This window comes from Megalops cyprinoides, chromosome 11 (assembly GCF_013368585.1).
Source record: "Megalops cyprinoides isolate fMegCyp1 chromosome 11, fMegCyp1.pri, whole genome shotgun sequence".
Lineage (NCBI taxonomy): Eukaryota > Metazoa > Chordata > Actinopteri > Elopiformes > Megalopidae > Megalops > Megalops cyprinoides.
Genome location: NC_050593.1, coordinates 11,475,784 through 11,492,503, shown reverse-complemented (window position 1 = coordinate 11,492,503; position 16,720 = coordinate 11,475,784). Strand labels below are relative to the sequence as shown.

At 46.6% G+C, this 16,720-nt stretch overlaps 1 protein-coding gene across 2 annotated transcripts; it reads left to right on the top strand.

The window, feature by feature from the left end:
• Positions 1–4,195: 4,195 nt before the first annotated feature.
• On the top strand, positions 4,196–16,720 carry desma (desmin a). 2 transcript variants are annotated; one of them, XM_036540433.1, is made up of 10 exons: positions 4,196–4,821; positions 8,850–8,910; positions 9,265–9,360; positions 10,741–10,902; positions 11,805–11,930; positions 12,792–13,012; positions 13,578–13,621; positions 14,295–14,383; positions 15,138–15,179; positions 16,213–16,720. In XM_036540433.1, the coding sequence occupies exons 1-9, from the start codon at positions 4,259–4,261 to the stop codon at positions 15,150–15,152; spliced, it is 1,377 nt and encodes a 458-aa protein (XP_036396326.1). In that variant the 5' UTR covers positions 4,196–4,258; the 3' UTR covers positions 15,153–15,179; positions 16,213–16,720. The 2 variants fall into 2 exon arrangements, with proteins under 2 accessions (XP_036396326.1, XP_036396325.1); XM_036540432.1 differs by lacking the exon at positions 15,138–15,179 and having other exon boundaries at positions 16,213–16,277.

Below are 16,720 nucleotides of genomic sequence, written 5' to 3'. Positions count from 1 at the left end.
GTGTGCAAGAACTGTGACAATTTAGCAGTTATCAATACAGGGAATAATTCCAAGCTACTCTGGAGGAGAATGGAGAACAGAGAAAAAAATGTGTATCTGGAGACAGGTGTACACAGGTGTGTGAGAAGGTGGAGAGAGGTATGTGTGTCACAGGTGGAGACAGGGTATCTTGCTCAAGGTTACCACAAATTCTGCCAAAACAGTTACCTAACTAGTTCTCCACACAAATTATTTAAAAAAGGGTCACAATCCATTATCATATCCAAACTCATCCCATTATTACAGCCCAGTATTGATGAGAGTCTAAGGTTACTACACTGATGTCAGTTTTCTGGGTTCTTCTATCCCTAGAAACACCACTCAGAGAGTTCCCAGACTGATCTCAGGTCAGGCTTATGACTCATTTGTTATTGCGGGTCTGTCTTTTGTATGAAATCATTCACATTCTCCCTCAGCCTTATATAGTGCTGAGAAACTGATTCAAAGGAAAGTGAAGAGGGAGAGAGGTTGGGAGGAGGAAAGGAAGAGAGGGGGATGTTGTTTACAGTGCCCTGTCAGCTGTCATCTTTCCCCAACAAACCCCAGGGAAAGCAGAATGATGACAATGTTCAGTCTGGAAGTCTATATATAGCTGTGACACCAGCAGCTGAAGAAAGGCAGAACTTACCGCCACTAGACAGAGGGGGTTTAGCGCTGATGGCTTTGGGCTCGTATTTGGTAACATGCCTGTATGATGACATCAGAGTTATGTCAGACTTAAGCCCCTCTCTGCCTTACCTCCACCTGGAAACAGTTGCTTACTTGGTCCTTCAATGGCCAGACTGTGTCAGATGGAAGTTGACATATTTCTTTGGCCTCCAACAAATTTTTTAACAAACAATCATTCCTACAATGCTTGAGACACAACTCAACAATGTCTTCAGCAGTTTCCTTTTGAAGAGAAAGGTGATGTGTAAATAAATATGTAACAATCTTATAATCTAAGAGAACCGAAACTTTGCTGTTCACGAGGCAGCCATGAGCTCCAAGTTTCCCGCTCATGGTGTCAGACAAGCAGCATATGAAACAACCGCTCAGTTACCAGTGAAGTTATCACCAGTGAAATCCCACCTGTCTCACTGTCCTCCACACATACACATGTCCATTATATTTCTGACAGTCATAAAAGAGCAGATATAGAGTCTTGGGGGAAAAGCAAAATTCCCCCAGTTAATGGCATGGCAAAAGTTCACCACCCATTTATTTGTCTTAGACAATGATTCTGCCATGGTCAGCCCAGGAACTGTGAACTTAGGATATGCCATTTTTTCGAGGACCGGAGGGTTGATTCCATGCTCAGCATCTTCAGTCTAACATATAACCCAGCCTGAACACACCTGTAACTCTTGCACCAGCTTCCTTAGCTTGTCCAGCAAACCACAGCTGAGACCTTAACTTAATTTTCACCTTCCGCCCAAGCATAGCCGGGAGCTCATGACTTAAAGAAGAAACTCGGAGGAAGAGGAGAAGCTCAGGGATGAGCTGTCCGCCCCATTGCATTCACTGCTAGGCTTTTCCTCGCCCACCGCGAGCTGCGGCAGATGTTTATGACATAATCGTTGAAGGCGCCCCCGTGTTTATTCCTGCTGGGACACAGAATAATGATTCACCAAAAGTTCAGGGAGCTGCCGAGCACACATTCCTCCCGTCTGGAGATGCCATTCCTTTTTCAGGCAGGTTAGCTGGACGCCCCCATTGCCGCGCAAACGCTGCTCGGCCGGTGGTGCGGGACACGGATTGCGCCGCCTCTGTCTCTTTGCATTATTATGCTGTGATGTCAACGCAGTGTTTTTTTCAGTTAAATGCTACATCCTTATCAGTGCTTTGGGGGAAAAAAAACAGTGTTGATTAATTGTTTTCCAGATTGCGAGCCATTTGTCAGTGTCCTTGTTTGTTTTCACTGATCACTGAGGAGGGTGAGACCTCACTTTTTGATTGAGTGGTTCAAAAGACTGACTCGGTTTTTCCATCTGGTCCTGCTGGTAAGTGGTGACATAACCATTCACTGTGAATGTACACAATTTAGGGAAGGATAACATTTAGGCAGCTCACGTGGGACAGTGCTTATGTTCCTTTTCAGATGTAAATCATATCGAGAAAGGTTTGGAATCAGAATGGGATCAGGTAATAGTATAGTTTACGATCAGACATATTTCATTCCATGTGCCCCAGTGATGTAAATGTTTTTTTTCCATCCTACCTCACACATGGTCCCTGTAATACCTGTCCACACAGTGCCTACATAGATACTACAGCACCTTCATATTAAATACTGTATACAGCACATTGTGGCTCTTATAGTTGTAATTACACAAGCTACAAAAAGTCCATATTATGTAACTATGTTAATGGACATGGTACTTAGTTTCTAGCAAATACACAATTATTAGGGGTGCTTCATATGAAGTGAGGCCATTTTTATCCTTGCTAGAGGGGCACAGAAAATCATGCCAGGTCATGCATTATGACTCACAACAGATCACTTTCCACTACTGAGTCCCCATGGTGGTTCCTGTAATCTATGATGTCTTTCATAAACCTCAGACTGAGAAGTCAGTGCAGGGAATGCAGCATCTAGATTCAAGTGAATGCGCGCAAATGAGTTTTCTTCTGTTTGTGCTTAATGATTAAAGTTCATGCGGCAGTGTTGCAGCTCTTCCCAGCAGAGGAGAGAGGGAGTTGGATCAAATCAGCTGTCTATAGGTAGAGAAACAGGAAGTTGAGAGACAAACACTTGACACAGTATTGTTGAGACAAGAGAATGGGGCACTGACCAAGAGGTTTAATTGAGAGGTTGAGTATGGGGATCATGTGGCGGGGGGGGGGGGGGGGGGGGGGCAGAGACGCATTACAGACAGTCGTGTATGTGGGAAAGAAGGCTTCCACCATTATCGTCATTTTTAACGTCTCCTCTCGTCCCTGACAGTGACGCTAGTATAAGAAGACCATTATGTAAAAGCAACCACGCAGTTTATCTATGCTTCTACACCATTCCCGAAGCCTTTTATTATGTCCCAGTCCTCTCCTACTGTACTGTCTCTGTTTCATCCAGGACAGCTGAGGCACCGGGGCCTTGGATTTCATCTGTGTTACATCAGTCCTCACAGTGCCAAGAAGCAGCCTTCCGCAGCAGAGACTCACGTGTCTGATGCTCCTGGACTGCATCAGCCGCGTCGCTAACTCTGTGACAGCTTTGCCGAGTGCTGATTCCTTCATCTCCTGGCCGGGAGACAAGGGAGGGGGATTAAGGCTGTGTTTCTGTTGAGCAGAGCTGGAGAGAGCTGTCATCACAGACAGGTGAGTGATGTCATAATGACACGTGCACAGAGAAGGGGAAGGGGGGGGGGGGGGTCACAGGTGCACCTCCTGTCTGGATGCTATAGCCTATGGGCCCTTTGCACTGTTTCAGAGGATGTAAATCAATGATACAACTGCAGTGAAAGCTTCAGAAATCTGTCATTGCTTAGGTTTGAAAAACAGGGTCAAAATGAGTGACTGAGAACATTAGCATAATCATAAATGACATTGGCTGACAAATGTTTGGAACAAGCCCATAGATGGCAAATTGCAGTGTGACAGGAATAAAGTAATACATTTTTTTAAGTTTCTGTCTCTTTTTTAATAACAAGAGGGATATTTTAGGCTCCTCATGATGTTGTAGGGCCTGTGCCAAAATGTGAGAAATTGTGCAGTGACCTTGAGGGAAGAGGGAAAATGACAGTGGGATAGTGAAGTGATTTTGGCTTTGAGCCATTAACTTCCTCTGTCTCTTCCAACCAGGAGCTGTCTGACCCTGAGCCCAGACCAAGAGACACACAGTTCTGAGCGACATTCCGTTTCTCTGAAAGCCAAGATGGGCACACGGCTTCCTCCCTCTTCACCCCCAACTCGCACACTCCCCCTCTTGCCCCTCTCACCCCCCTGGCAGCAGCTCCACCCTGCCACTGGCCACCCGAAACTGTGACAGCTGGCTGCAGAGACATGGGGGTATGAAGGGGAGAGACAGAGAGAGGGAGAGAGGGTGAGAGAGAATTTAGGTGGGACTGGGAGTGGGAGGGAACAAAAGGCGCAGGGAGAGGGAGGGGGGAGGAGAGGGGGTAGGGGGCAACTACAAATAGCCTGAGCCCAGGGCGAGCTACCTCACTTTGTACTCTGCCCTCCAGTCTTACCGCCAGCCCTCCAGCTCAGTGTGCCGCCCCCCTACACACCCAACTCCACCATGAGCCGGTCCTACTCCTCCTCCCAGACGGCCTCCTCGTACCGCCGCACCTTCGGGTCGGGCCTGGGCATCTCCCCGTCCCTGCCCCGCTCCGTGTTCTCCGGGCGCGGCTCCTCCGGCTCCGCGCACACGGCGTCCCGCGTCTACGAGGTCACCAAGACCTCCTCCTACCCCAGCTACTCCAGCTACCGCGCCTCCTCCGCCTATGGCGGGCCCACCTCCCGCTCCTACGCCGGCCTGGGCGAGACGCTGGACTTCAGCCTGGCCGACGCCATGAACCAGGACTTCCTGCAGACGCGCACCAACGAGAAGGCCGAGCTGCAGCACCTGAACGACCGCTTCGCCAGCTACATCGAGAAGGTGCGCTTCCTGGAGCAGCAAAACCAGACGCTGGTGGTGGAGATCGAGCGGCTGCGCGGCCGCGAGCCCACGCGCGTCGCCGAGATGTACGAGGACGAGATGCGGGAACTGCGCAGGCAGGTGGAGGCCCTGACCAATCAGAGATCCCGTGTGGAGGTGGAGCGGGACAACCTGATCGACGACCTGCAGAAGCTCAAACTCAGGTGAGGGGGGCGCGAGGGTGCTGAGTGGCTGTTTCGGGGAGGAAGAAGGGACAGCGCTCTGTAAGAGAGAGGGAGAGGGATGAGTGTGAGGAAAGATGAACTTGCTGTATTTCAAGCCTGTGATTTAATCATGTCTCTCTCATGTCCTCTGAATGCATTTTCATTATCAAATTCATTACCACATTCTCATTGGCAAACATTGGTCTCATCGAAAATGAATTTGCACTGGTTACATTATCTGCCGAGACTACAAAAAGTCAGATTACAATGGACATGGAGTGTCACTGCCCTGTGTGTCAGAGACTGAGGTTCATCTCAGTGGAATACGTGGGTCTGTGTCTTGGTTTGAGGTCGGATGTGGCTGAGCGATGAGAGTTCAGTCTCGCAGTGTAAATGCCAGGGTGTGAGAATGAGTTACGCGGCTCCGAATGACCGCTGCGGTTGTGCTGCATGACCGGAACATTTGTGACATTCCCAACAGTAATAACACTCCGCTTCCGATTCCAGGAATGCGATGTAGAACGGGAGGTGGCTGCTGGTCGTTTTCATTCTATCCTCAAAACACAAACCTTGGTGCAACACTCTCTCTCAATACAACTGCAAAAAGTTTCTGCAGTTCTTTCTGCAAATGTTTTCTCCCAGAGTGCTTTGCAGTTTTTCCCCTTTCTGATGGACTGAACTGAGTTGGGAAGGCGAACTAACTCTCCGCACCAAGATACCATGACTGAATCACTAAAGCTGCGTGACTGCATGAAGGGCTGTATGACTGTCAGAGGCGAAGGAGGTGTACTAAAAAGTGAGAATAGAAAAGGAGGAGGACAATGCGAGTGGGACAGATTGTCTGGTCGCGGTGTTATGAGTCCTCGTCTCATAGCTACGCTGGGGTCACTGACACTGGGAGTTTTATCTGCACATGCTCCGAGAGTCCCGGAGAAGTGGAGTCACGCAGCGCTGTTCCCAGATTAGAGAGCTATTCTCATCCTGCCTTCTGTGCTCCCAGCACCCTCCGGTGCATGCCCTTCTCCTAAAAATACACCCACTCACCCAGAGTGACTGTGAGTGTTAGTGTGAGTTCATGTTTGTGACTGCGTGTAGGTATGTGCGTATGTTTGTTTGTTTGTGTGAGAGAGGTCTTGAGTTTCTCCCTTTGGGAAGTTTCCATGCTAATATTAGCATCAACAGATTACAGCTTTTAACTTGTCATGAACAGCCATTAGGAAACTCAGTTGATTAGCACAGTTTGTTAGCTCAGATGTGGGGAATGTTGCCGTAAGTTCTGTTGACAGCTTACTCTACCATCGCTCAGCGAAGAAAACTCTCAAGATGTGGTAGAGTAGGGAGGAAGAGGAGGAGGAAGAGGGGTAGTGAGTTGTGTGAGGAGACAGGTGTTGTGTGGGATGGGTCCCAGGACAGGCAGTGCTTCTCCTGGGAGGGGGTCAAGGGGGGGGGGGGGGGGGGGGGGGGGTTGTACCCGCTGCAGCTGTCCTATCCCAGCCGTTCACCCTTCATTGTAAACCCATGCAAGGCTTGATCTGTCGCCGTCGGCAACATGTGATGCATGTACTCTCAGATCTGCATACCTCCAGACACACAGCAAAGCTGCCAGCATTCACAGGCACGAATCCCCATCAGCATAACCATGAAGACAGAGCTTATGGACATCTGCATTTTCACACACAGCTAAATAAACTTTTGTATCCAGCACAACATAGAGGTAGCACTGCAGGAGCTAAGGTTTTGCTGAGCTGCAGAAAATTATTCAGCTGAGGCATATTGTATCTAACATCTTTTGCAGAGGACTGCTATGGAAATAACTGCATGTGCTTTATTGTATTATCTACTGCAAAATTTTTCCATATATATGCTTTTCCACTGTCAAATAACCTCAAATTGAAGCAGCAGAAACTACATTAATATGTTAATTTTCAAAAAAAAATATGCCTGAAATTGTTATTTCAAGGCTGTTGGGGAGGCCTTAAGGGAAGAACATTTGCAGAGGAGCTTTTTATGTACCCTCCATAAAACCCTCTACATAGTTATGATTACTTTAGAATGTCATAGCAAATTTATCTTTCAGCGTTGAAAACAATCATCACCGAAAGAAGTGTCTCCACTGAAATTGCTTCAGAAAAAAATTGTTGGGAAAAAGTGGAATTGTTAATTAATTGATGCCTCACATCTTGCAGACAACTATACACATTTATATATTTCTTAATGCACTCAAGGGGTGGGTAATTTTTTTTGTATTGGTATCTTTCAGTCTCAAAGCACTGGTTTCTTGTGTAGCCTCTAATGTAGCCTTCCCAGAAAATTGCTAGTGTAGAATATTGTTGTGGTTTATTGTGTCAGGAGTTTCTAACACATGAAAGTACGATCACCATTTAATCACAATGGCCAATCTGGCCATTTTTTGCCCTTTCCCTGGACCTGCCCATAGACATTTGTGCCTGACCAGACAAAAACCAGACACCTCACACAAAATATAAGCATAACATGAGGAAGGGCAAAGGTTAACAGCATGATCCTTTCCAGCAGGGGGCGTCTTGACCCATGACATCAGCAGAACAGCCTAGAGTTAATGTACATTTAGACAAGCTAACTCACATTTTCCTAAACTGTGACCCTTATGAAACTGCAAACTTCCAATGTTTTAATAGAGAGTCAGCTACCTTTCGTCTGTATACGCGTAGTGCCAGTGTTAGTCAGGGCCGTACGCCCCCCGTCCTCTCCCCAGTACCTGTGACCTTTCGGATTCCCACCCTCGCGCCTGAAAGCAGCTGTAGGGATTTACAGTGCATGCTGGGAATGTGAACCCAGGGTAGACGTTAGCTATTCAGAGACGGCGGTGAGACAGCAGGGTCTGTTGCTGTGCAAACACGCGGCTCTCCATGCTCCTACTCGGTCCCTGCCTTCACGCTGATCAAAGCGGCGGCAGTCCCGGCTGCAAAGGGGAGTACGCCCCTGATCCCGACAGCTCCGTGCGCAGATGGGTACCAGACGCCCCCTGCGCTGACGGAGGCCCGCTTGTTTAGAATCCCTGCAGGTTCCTAACACTGCCTATTTGGGAATGGACTCCTTCCCTGGCTTCCGTCCCAGCTCGGGGTCCTCCTCCAGGTCCTGGAAGACGTCGGCCGCGGGAGGTGCCGTTGTCGGAGTCTATAAAAGGAAGCGACTGGACTGATTGTCGAGCTTTGGTGGGACGGGTATCTGAGCCATCTCGCTCTGGCACTGTCCTTTCCATGTCAAATATGGCTGTTAAATGCTTCACTTCTGGATCTAAACACAGTTAGCACACCAATTTAATGCTGGGTAAGCATCATTCATCATTCAGAAAATAGCATGTGTGAGTGGCCCTCAAGGGTCAGGTTGACCACATAACAGAGAGATGGATGTGCTGAAGCGTTCCATCTCCTTCAAAAGGCAGCATCTGCATCATCAACAAGGTCTGTGAGAAATCTGTGGGCCTTTGGAAGTGCGCCAAAGACACCAAGCCAAGACACCAGGTCAAAATGGCTGACACACCGAGTTCTCTCTCCCCGCATCAGAGCAAGCACCAGGGAGTGGGACTTTTAAGGGGCTGTTCATCCTCCCTTGGATGCTTGAACTGCCTGAACAATTGCCTCACAAAAACCAAAAGTGTAAAACGTCTCAGTCTCTCTTCTCTCTCATTTTCTTTGTCTCTCTTCACAATATCTTATTATCATGAAATATAACACAGTAAATATGCTGTTACATGAGTCTTTGCAGTGAGATAGAATAATAAAATGCAATGAACAAGAGTTGGATCACAGCATGTTTTCATTTGGGCTTCTCTTTTCCTCCACCTTTCCATTTTTCTGTTTTGTCAATGTTTTGACAGCTGTTAAATGAAGAGCTTTCAAAAGTCAAGCTCAGCTCGACCTTTGAAAGCTCTTCATTTAAGTTGTCATACATTAATCAATGTTGAAAACAGCATTTTTCTCAATACGGGTTTTTTTCTCTCTCTCTCTCTCTCTCGCTCTCTCTCTCTTTCTCTCTCTGATTCCCAGGTTGCAGGAGGAAATTCAGCAGAAGGAGGAGGCTGAGAACAACCTGGCTGCCTTCAGAGCTGTGAGTGTCTCTCTGTCCTCTCTCACCCTCTTTCACTCTCATGGCTCTCTGAATGCCCCTGTCTCTGTGTGCTCTTCACTCTCACAGCTTTGTATATGCCTGATTCTCTCTGTCCTTTCTCCCTCTTTCATCTTTTACTTCCACAGCTTTCTGTGCACTTCCATTCATTGTCCCAGCTCTGTGAGCGCCTCTCTCTCCCTCTGTCCTCTTTCCATCTCAAACCCTGTGTCTCAGCCTCTCTCTGTCCATTTTACTGTCCCAGCTCTGTGAGCCTCTCTCTCTCTGGTGCTTCCAATCACTCACAGAGTTTCCTTTCACCCCTGCATTTCCCCCGTCCATATCGCTGTCCTGCAGGATGTGGATGCTGCCACTCTGGCCCGGCTCGACCTGGAGAGACGCATCGAGACCTTGCAGGAGGAGATCGCCTTCCTCAAGAAGATCCATGAGGAGGTCTGTCCACAACGTCTGTCTGTCCATCTGTCTCCTGAGCCATGTCTCTGTTGTCTCTCTGTCACCTCATCCTCTAGATGCCCATTTCCCCTTGTCTGTCCATTATTACTACTCTTGATATCATCTGCCTATTTTCCTATTTATCCAGCTGTCTCTCTGGTCAACTGTCCTAACTACTCTGTATCTCTCATTTCATTGGCTATAGTATAACATAATATGTCAGCATTGACATTGCCATACATTATAAACTCATATTTAGGCAAGCTATTACAACTTAGATAGAGAAACGCATGTGTACAGAAACCCACACACACACACACACACACACACACACACACATACATGGGCGTAATTTATGGTAGGGACGGTGGGGATATCTCCCTATCACTTTTCTGATTACCAAACAAAATTAATATGGCATATTAATGTTATACTAGTAGCTAGTATACTTAGCTAACATTATGTCCCCACCACTTACACTTACCAAATCAAACCTACACCCTTGCACACACACACACACACACACACAGACACACACACACACAGACACACACACAGAACCTCCTTCACTCTCCTCTCTGTATCATGTTCTCTCCAGACTTTACTGAGAGGACAGCATGACTGTTCTATATGTTAGCTGGGTCATGAGTAGGAGGAGCTGTGTAATGATAAGGAACAGATGCAGGGCTATAAATAAACAGAGACTAGGGGGGATGGAGAGGGAGGAAGAGAGAGAGGGAGAAAGACATGTGCTATAACTATAAAATGGAAGCCTTGATAGAGGAAGCAGTCCTCTCTCACTCCTCCCCATGGACAGGAGAGGCTAAATTAGGCTGACTGTGCAAAAAAGCCAGAAAACAAGCCTGTTTTTTAATGATATTTTAGCAAGAAACAGCTGACAACTGCATAATTACTTGTTAATTAATTGTGATTTATTTATATTTAACAAACAGACCAGATCAGCAGGTAGTTAATGGTAATAGCAAAATTTCAATTTCAGAGTGAAATTATTGAGGAATATTAAAAGAATATATTTGTCATGTTTAAATATGTAATTTTCAACGAATGTTAGCTTCTAATGAACAGGTTCTATAGTAACATTTTGTCATTCTTTCATGAAAATGGTATGCTAACAACTGAAACTGAAATCTTATTAAGTATTTATTATCTGCTTGCTTACAGTCAAAAATTGTCATACTTACTACAAAGTAAAATTGTTGTTGAAAATTGTTATATACAAAAAGGTCATTTAAGCAAAGTTTGACCACAAAACAATTACCTGTGCGTGTGTCCTGGTAATAAATTGAGGACTAGTGTAAAGTGTGCCAACTACAGTACTACATTACCCATAACACCCCACACCTCCACTGCCCCCTGTAGGAGATTCGCGAGCTGCAGGCCCAGATGCAGGAGACCCAGGTCCAGATCCAGATGGACATGTCCAAGCCGGACCTGACTGCAGCGCTGCGGGACATCCGGGCCCAGTATGAGGGCATCGCCGCCAAAAACATCGCCGAGGCCGAGGAGTGGTACAAGTCCAAGGTATGAGCAGGGGCGTGCGAGAGGGACAGAGGTGGCAGAGAGTGTGACTCCTGAAACTCAGCCCTGCATTTAACTCACAGGCTGAAAGAAAATAAAATTTATATTTACATTTTTGGATTTGCTGCCACGAGTTAGGAATCTGTAAATAGCCTTACTGAACAAAGAGGGATGAATTGGTAACTCCTCGCTGGTTAACACTTGTGTTGTCTGTGTCTGTGGTGTCTATAGGTTACCCAGACAGCAACACCTATCACCGAAGTTATCATGTCAAACTTTTTACAAATCTCTTAGACCTTGTCTTTGTATGCAAAAATGGACTTAGGGCCATTTTATTAATGTAGTTTGTGTGTCATGACATCGTCATGATCAGTGGTGCAAGTCGTAAAATAGCCCCATCATCACCCATGTATGACACAAGCAGCCGTAATGCTTTGATCACATAAACCTTCGCATCTCCACCTTGACTGACGTGTGCTGAGTGCTCTGGCACGCACCACACGAGCAGATGCTAGACATTGTGGTTGAGGCAAGTCGCCCTTTATTTACTGTGATGTGGTTTTGGATCCTCGAAAGAATGAAATGTAGAGACGAGAGAAGAGGCTGAGCCATTCCACACAGGGCGACAGCGTGTGCTAGCAGTTGAGACCTGATACCCAGAGGCTGAAGGTTAAATTCCACAGTGGTGCACTGCTGTGTTACTGACAGCCAAGGCACTTAACCTGAATGGCCTCAATAAATATCCAGCTGTATAAATGGATAACTTGTAGAGGCTGTCTAAATTGCTCTGGATGAGAACGTCTGCTGGGATAATGTAATGTAATGCAATGTAACTATTGAGAGGGGCCGCTGTAGAACTAAAATAACAGCGGAAGTAAGCTTAATGTTTAATGTCTCTCCCGCAGGTGTCAGATCTGAACCAGGCAGTGACCAAGAACAACGACGCCCTGAGGCAGGCCAAGCAGGAGACCATGGAGTACCGCCACCAGATCCAGTCCTACACCTGCGAGATTGACTCGCTGAAGGGGACCGTGAGTCTGCTGCGAGCTCCTCCACCACTGCCTCATCTCCCCCTCCTCTGCCCTCCCTGTCTTATTCCTTTCATCCCCTGTCCGCCTTCCTTGGGTTTAACACTCCTTCATTTTGTCCCTCTACTTCCCCCTCACTCTCCCAATCCCATTTCCCAGGGAGTGTGAACTTTTGACCCCTTTGATTTACAGCAGAGGGAGGTGTGTGGGAAGACTGGGGTTATTCTCAATTTAGTTTTTTTTTTTTTCATTTTTGGCCCCAGGTACTGTGTCATTGGGAGGCATAAATTGACTCTGATTACTGTTTTGTTTGAGCCAAACTAGAGATTTGGATCAATTACAGGAAGAAAGTGCACAGTGGTGCGATAACTGATCCACTGTTGGTCTCACAGGGGTTTGTTTCTGCATGCCACAGGGCTGAATTGAATGGCACAGTGGTGAATGATATAAGCGGATTACGTGAATTTCGGTGTGCTGAATATGCCATTTGCACAGCAGTTGAGGATAGGTTTCAAACATTTTTGCTCTGACATGAGTCATGTGGTAATCGGAGGAATGTGTTTTCAGTTGTTATTTGTATGGGACACGCACCTGATGTATTTTCAGTTGTGGTTTGTTATTTTCCCTTTCTAGCTGTGGTTAGTAAAGGTAAAAATTAAAAATATGGCAAATTAACAATGGTAAAAATTTTAGGACAGGGTTTTAAAGAATTGGTTTCATCAAGATTTGAGATTTTGCATCCTTTTGTAAAATAGTGTTGAAACCAACGTTATTTTCTCTCTAAACGGATTTTCAATGTCAAAATGAAGGAGCCATTAAAAGTCAAAGTGTCTCTTTCTCTCTCTCTCTCTCTTCCTCTCTCAGAACGAGTCTCTGATGAGGCAGATGAGGGAGATGGAGGACCGTTACGGCCGGGAGGCTGGCGGTTACCAGGACAGCATCGCCCGTCTGGAGGCTGAGATCGCCAACATGAAGGACGAGATGGCCAGGCACCTGCGGGAGTACCAGGACCTGCTCAATGTCAAGATGGCCCTGGACGTGGAGATCGCCACCTACAGGAAGCTTTTGGAAGGGGAGGAGAACCGGTAAAGTAGAGAGGGACATTACATTACATTACATTTACAGTTACAGTTACATTACAGTTAAACTGTATTACCGTTATGGTAATCCCGTTATCCTGTTTGATGGATGATTAATATTGCTTTACCTTTCTTCTTGTATGTGTGTGCTCTGTATTGTGTGTGTAGTTGTAGTAACACTTTTCGTTGTACTTTAAGTGACTGCCTTAGCAGTACTGCTTTTGTTTGTCCTGCCAAAAACACATAAGTAAACTGAAAGACACAGAGAAGAAAATTGTCAGGAGTTGGGGGTGGCAAGGGAGGACAGGGGGGCATGGGTTGTTATTCACACCTTTGCCCAAAATTGTTGGTAACCGTTATTTTTCCAGACTGCTTCTTAAGAAATCCGTATTCATCACTGTCATTAAATGAAATGGACACCGATCAATGGCACAGTCTGGGAGAGGCATCCGGAGGGAAAAATTCAAGCCAGCCAGCCAATCAGGCGTGGACATGTAACAGGGCCTCAGCGGCCAGTTTCCTCTGTGTCTGAGCATGTGATTCTCATCACCGATCTCTTCGTCTCTTCCAGGATTGCACTTCCTGTGCAGACGTACGCCACCATGAGCTTCAGAGGTGAATAACCCCGCATCACACAGCCTGGGTGTCTCCTCTCCTTTGCAAAACTCGTGGACCCCAAACCGTATTTTAACTGGCATCACAATTTCACTGCTGTAAAACTGAAATTCCTTTAGCTAACCTTGTTTGTACCTACAGCAGCCCTAGAGCATACAGTAATACCTAATGCGTTAACCACTGCTGCTATAGAACTGTGCTCCCCTGTAACAAGCACAACAACTGGAGCACTATGTACACTTTGCGCTGCATGCTTTAACAGGTTCGCTCATACTAAATGGAAACACCACTTCAATGTATTGGATACCTTTGACATAGCGGTCACTGCTGCGATTTAAATTGTTTTACCACCAGAGGGAGGCAGCGCTCCTTAAACTGCTAAGCAGCCCTTTTCCACATTCCTGCCCTCACCTCAGATTAGTGCGATTAGCATAGGGTGAGATGGCATGTGAATAAATGCATGATTTATGCTGTATCTTGGAAACTGATATTATTAGTTCTTCTGCTGTTGCCATGTATAAATCTTGGGCATATTTCAGAGAGTTTCTCACAGCTACAGAGTTCATTACACATCCATAGCTCCACAGAATGTCATTAATTTTGACATTCTGTAATTGTAGCTGTACACATTTTGTGATTTTTAATTGCTGGAGTTGGGACTCTGTCGCCATAGAAACCAGTCCTGAGCAGCACCAGCGCTCATCGGAGGTCCATTCCAAAAAAACAGTCCTGATCAAGACCATTGAGACTCGTGATGGGGAGGTGAGTCACACATGCACTCAAACACACTCTCTCTTGTTCTCACTGTGGCTTTCTCATTCTCTCTCTTTGTCATTCTCTCTCTCTCTCTTTGTCATTCTCTCTCTCTCTCTCTCTCTCACCTCCTTCTCTTTCTCACATTCACTTTCTCACTCTCTCTCATTCTTTTTCTGCCACAGTCACACACACACACACACACACACACACACACACACTCCTTTTTATTTTTCTCTTTCTCTATTTTTGTTAACAAACCCACATGCTCGCTCGTACCCAGGCACACACACACAGACACACACAGACACCAGCTGGAACAGGACAGAATCAGAGAGATAGTACGGCTGCCTCAGAGTGTGATAGAGTTCTGAAGCGCAGAGGCTGTAGCCTGCAGGAGTTACCCAGGTTCCCCGTCTCTGGCGGAAAGCATGATCACAGAGCAGCCGTTTCTTTCATCGCCGCACAAAGGCTGATTAATGCAGCACCTCAGCAAACCCCGCAGACAGACTGTCTGTGCACTGTTTGTTAAATACCCTCGACACACACCGCGGCTCTAAGGATCCGCTTTAGCAGAAAAGACCAGAGAGGACAGGCAGCTGGTGGTGGTGGGTGGTGAGGGGTGGGGGTGCCACACATCGACAGTATGTTGCTCAAGATTGACTGACTCTGATCTGTAACAGAAGAAAACATGTTCACATAACTTAATCCAGTCCCTGCCATTAAATATAAATATCTTTTTCACTGGTTTGTTTTGACTCAGGTTAGCTACGAGTAGGCGAGGGGGGCCGCTAGAGCTCGCTGTGTAAGTTCTGTTGGGTCCTGCCAGCGTGGCCCCCTCCACCCTCCACTGACACCCGCCTCTCTTCCTGTAACTACTGTCCCACCACCCCCACCCCCCACCCTGCTTCCCAGCTCTGGAGCAGGTGATATCCCCGGCTCAGGCCAGGCCAGGAACTGCAGGGTCCAGGGGCCGATGTGGCCAAATAATGCCTTGTCCATGCAGCATGTTTCAAACCTCAAATTTCCAGATGTGATTCTGGCTTGATCCTGCGAATTCACTTTAAGATTAGGGATGCCACATCTGAGGACAGCACTGCTTTTGGACAAAATTGCCTTTTCGGACAGATCTAAAGATCTCTGCAGCATGGACCCGTCTCTCAGCTCACGCCACAAGGGGTCATTTTAGGACACCCTCCGAGGCCCATAAGCAAAACGTTTAACCCTTCGCTGTCTATGGAAACACAAGGTGTTGTGACCCCAAAAGCACTCTGGGCTATGGTAGAATAGAGCTTTCCGTCTGAGTCCTGGGCTCTTTCCTGCTTCAGAAAGCAACCGCTGATCTGGGATCAGTCACAGACTGAGCAGCCCACATGCGCGTGCACCGCCGCCCTCTGTAGCTATTGCATACTGGTTCTAATCAGGCTTGGAAATGTCTGCAGCTGTTTCTCTGTTCTGTGCCACGCTAAATAAATGTTGATGATGTTTCCGGGGGCTAAAAAAGAGTAGACACAAAGAGGCTTTATTCGTATGTTTAATACTTTTTAAACCTTTCTTGGTTGACTAACTTACTGAGGACTTTGATCGGTCATCTGTGACTAGGAAACAAATCTTAAGAAACTAAATCTGGTTTTATTCCTAGCGCTAATCAGCCTCTGATTCTGAAAAAGCCTTTGAGATGTGTGGGATTGAACGGTGATCCTGAAGGAGAGGAACATACATGGCCCATACATGGATCACAGCGAATGCACCCCCATCCACCCATCTGTCTGTCTGTCCAGTTGTTTTGGCCTTTCTGGGAGCCCTAAACACCCCCCCCCCCCCTCTCTTCTCCCCAGGTTGTCAGTGAATCCACGCAGCATCAGGAAGATGTCATGTAGAACACAGAAGAACGGAAAAAAAAGAAAAAAAGACGATAAAAGAGAAAAAAAAACTAGGACATTCATATACCAATAGCGACTCTTCGTTTTTTTTTTTAAAGGACAGACACACAGTTTTTAATGCACTCACATTAACTGCTCACTGATGAAATGAACACTTACTGAAAGCCACAGAAATGGAAAAATAATGAGAAATGTGTATAAAGACGGGGACAGCAGGTTTGCCATCTGCCAGGTAACGGGTTGGCGGGGCATATCCCATACCTATACAGCACCAACATTGAAACAAGACAGGGAAAGAGCACTGCTGAGAGAAAGCTCAGTCTAAGCTGTGTGTCTGTGTGTGCGTGTTGGTCTCCCTGAATTTATACAATGTTGTTCCTCAACGACGAAAATCTGCAATAAAGATCTGCAGTCCTTGGATGACTTCGATGTTAAGTAGATTTCATTCCTGTTCGACAGCACA

What these genes read in the sequence shown, in the direction of transcription:
- desma (XM_036540432.1), top strand. Translation starts at nt 4,259, where the DNA reads ATGAGCCGGTCCTACTCCTCCTCCCAGACGGCCTCCTCGTACCGCCGC. An exon ending in TTGGAAGGGGAGGAGAACCG is followed by an intron (nt 13,013 to 13,577) that starts GTAAAGTAGAGA and finishes CGTCTCTTCCAG; the next exon opens with GATTGCACTTCCTGTGCAGA. An exon ending in TTGAGACTCGTGATGGGGAG is followed by an intron (nt 14,384 to 16,212) that starts GTGAGTCACACA and finishes TCTTCTCCCCAG; the next exon opens with GTTGTCAGTGAATCCACGCA.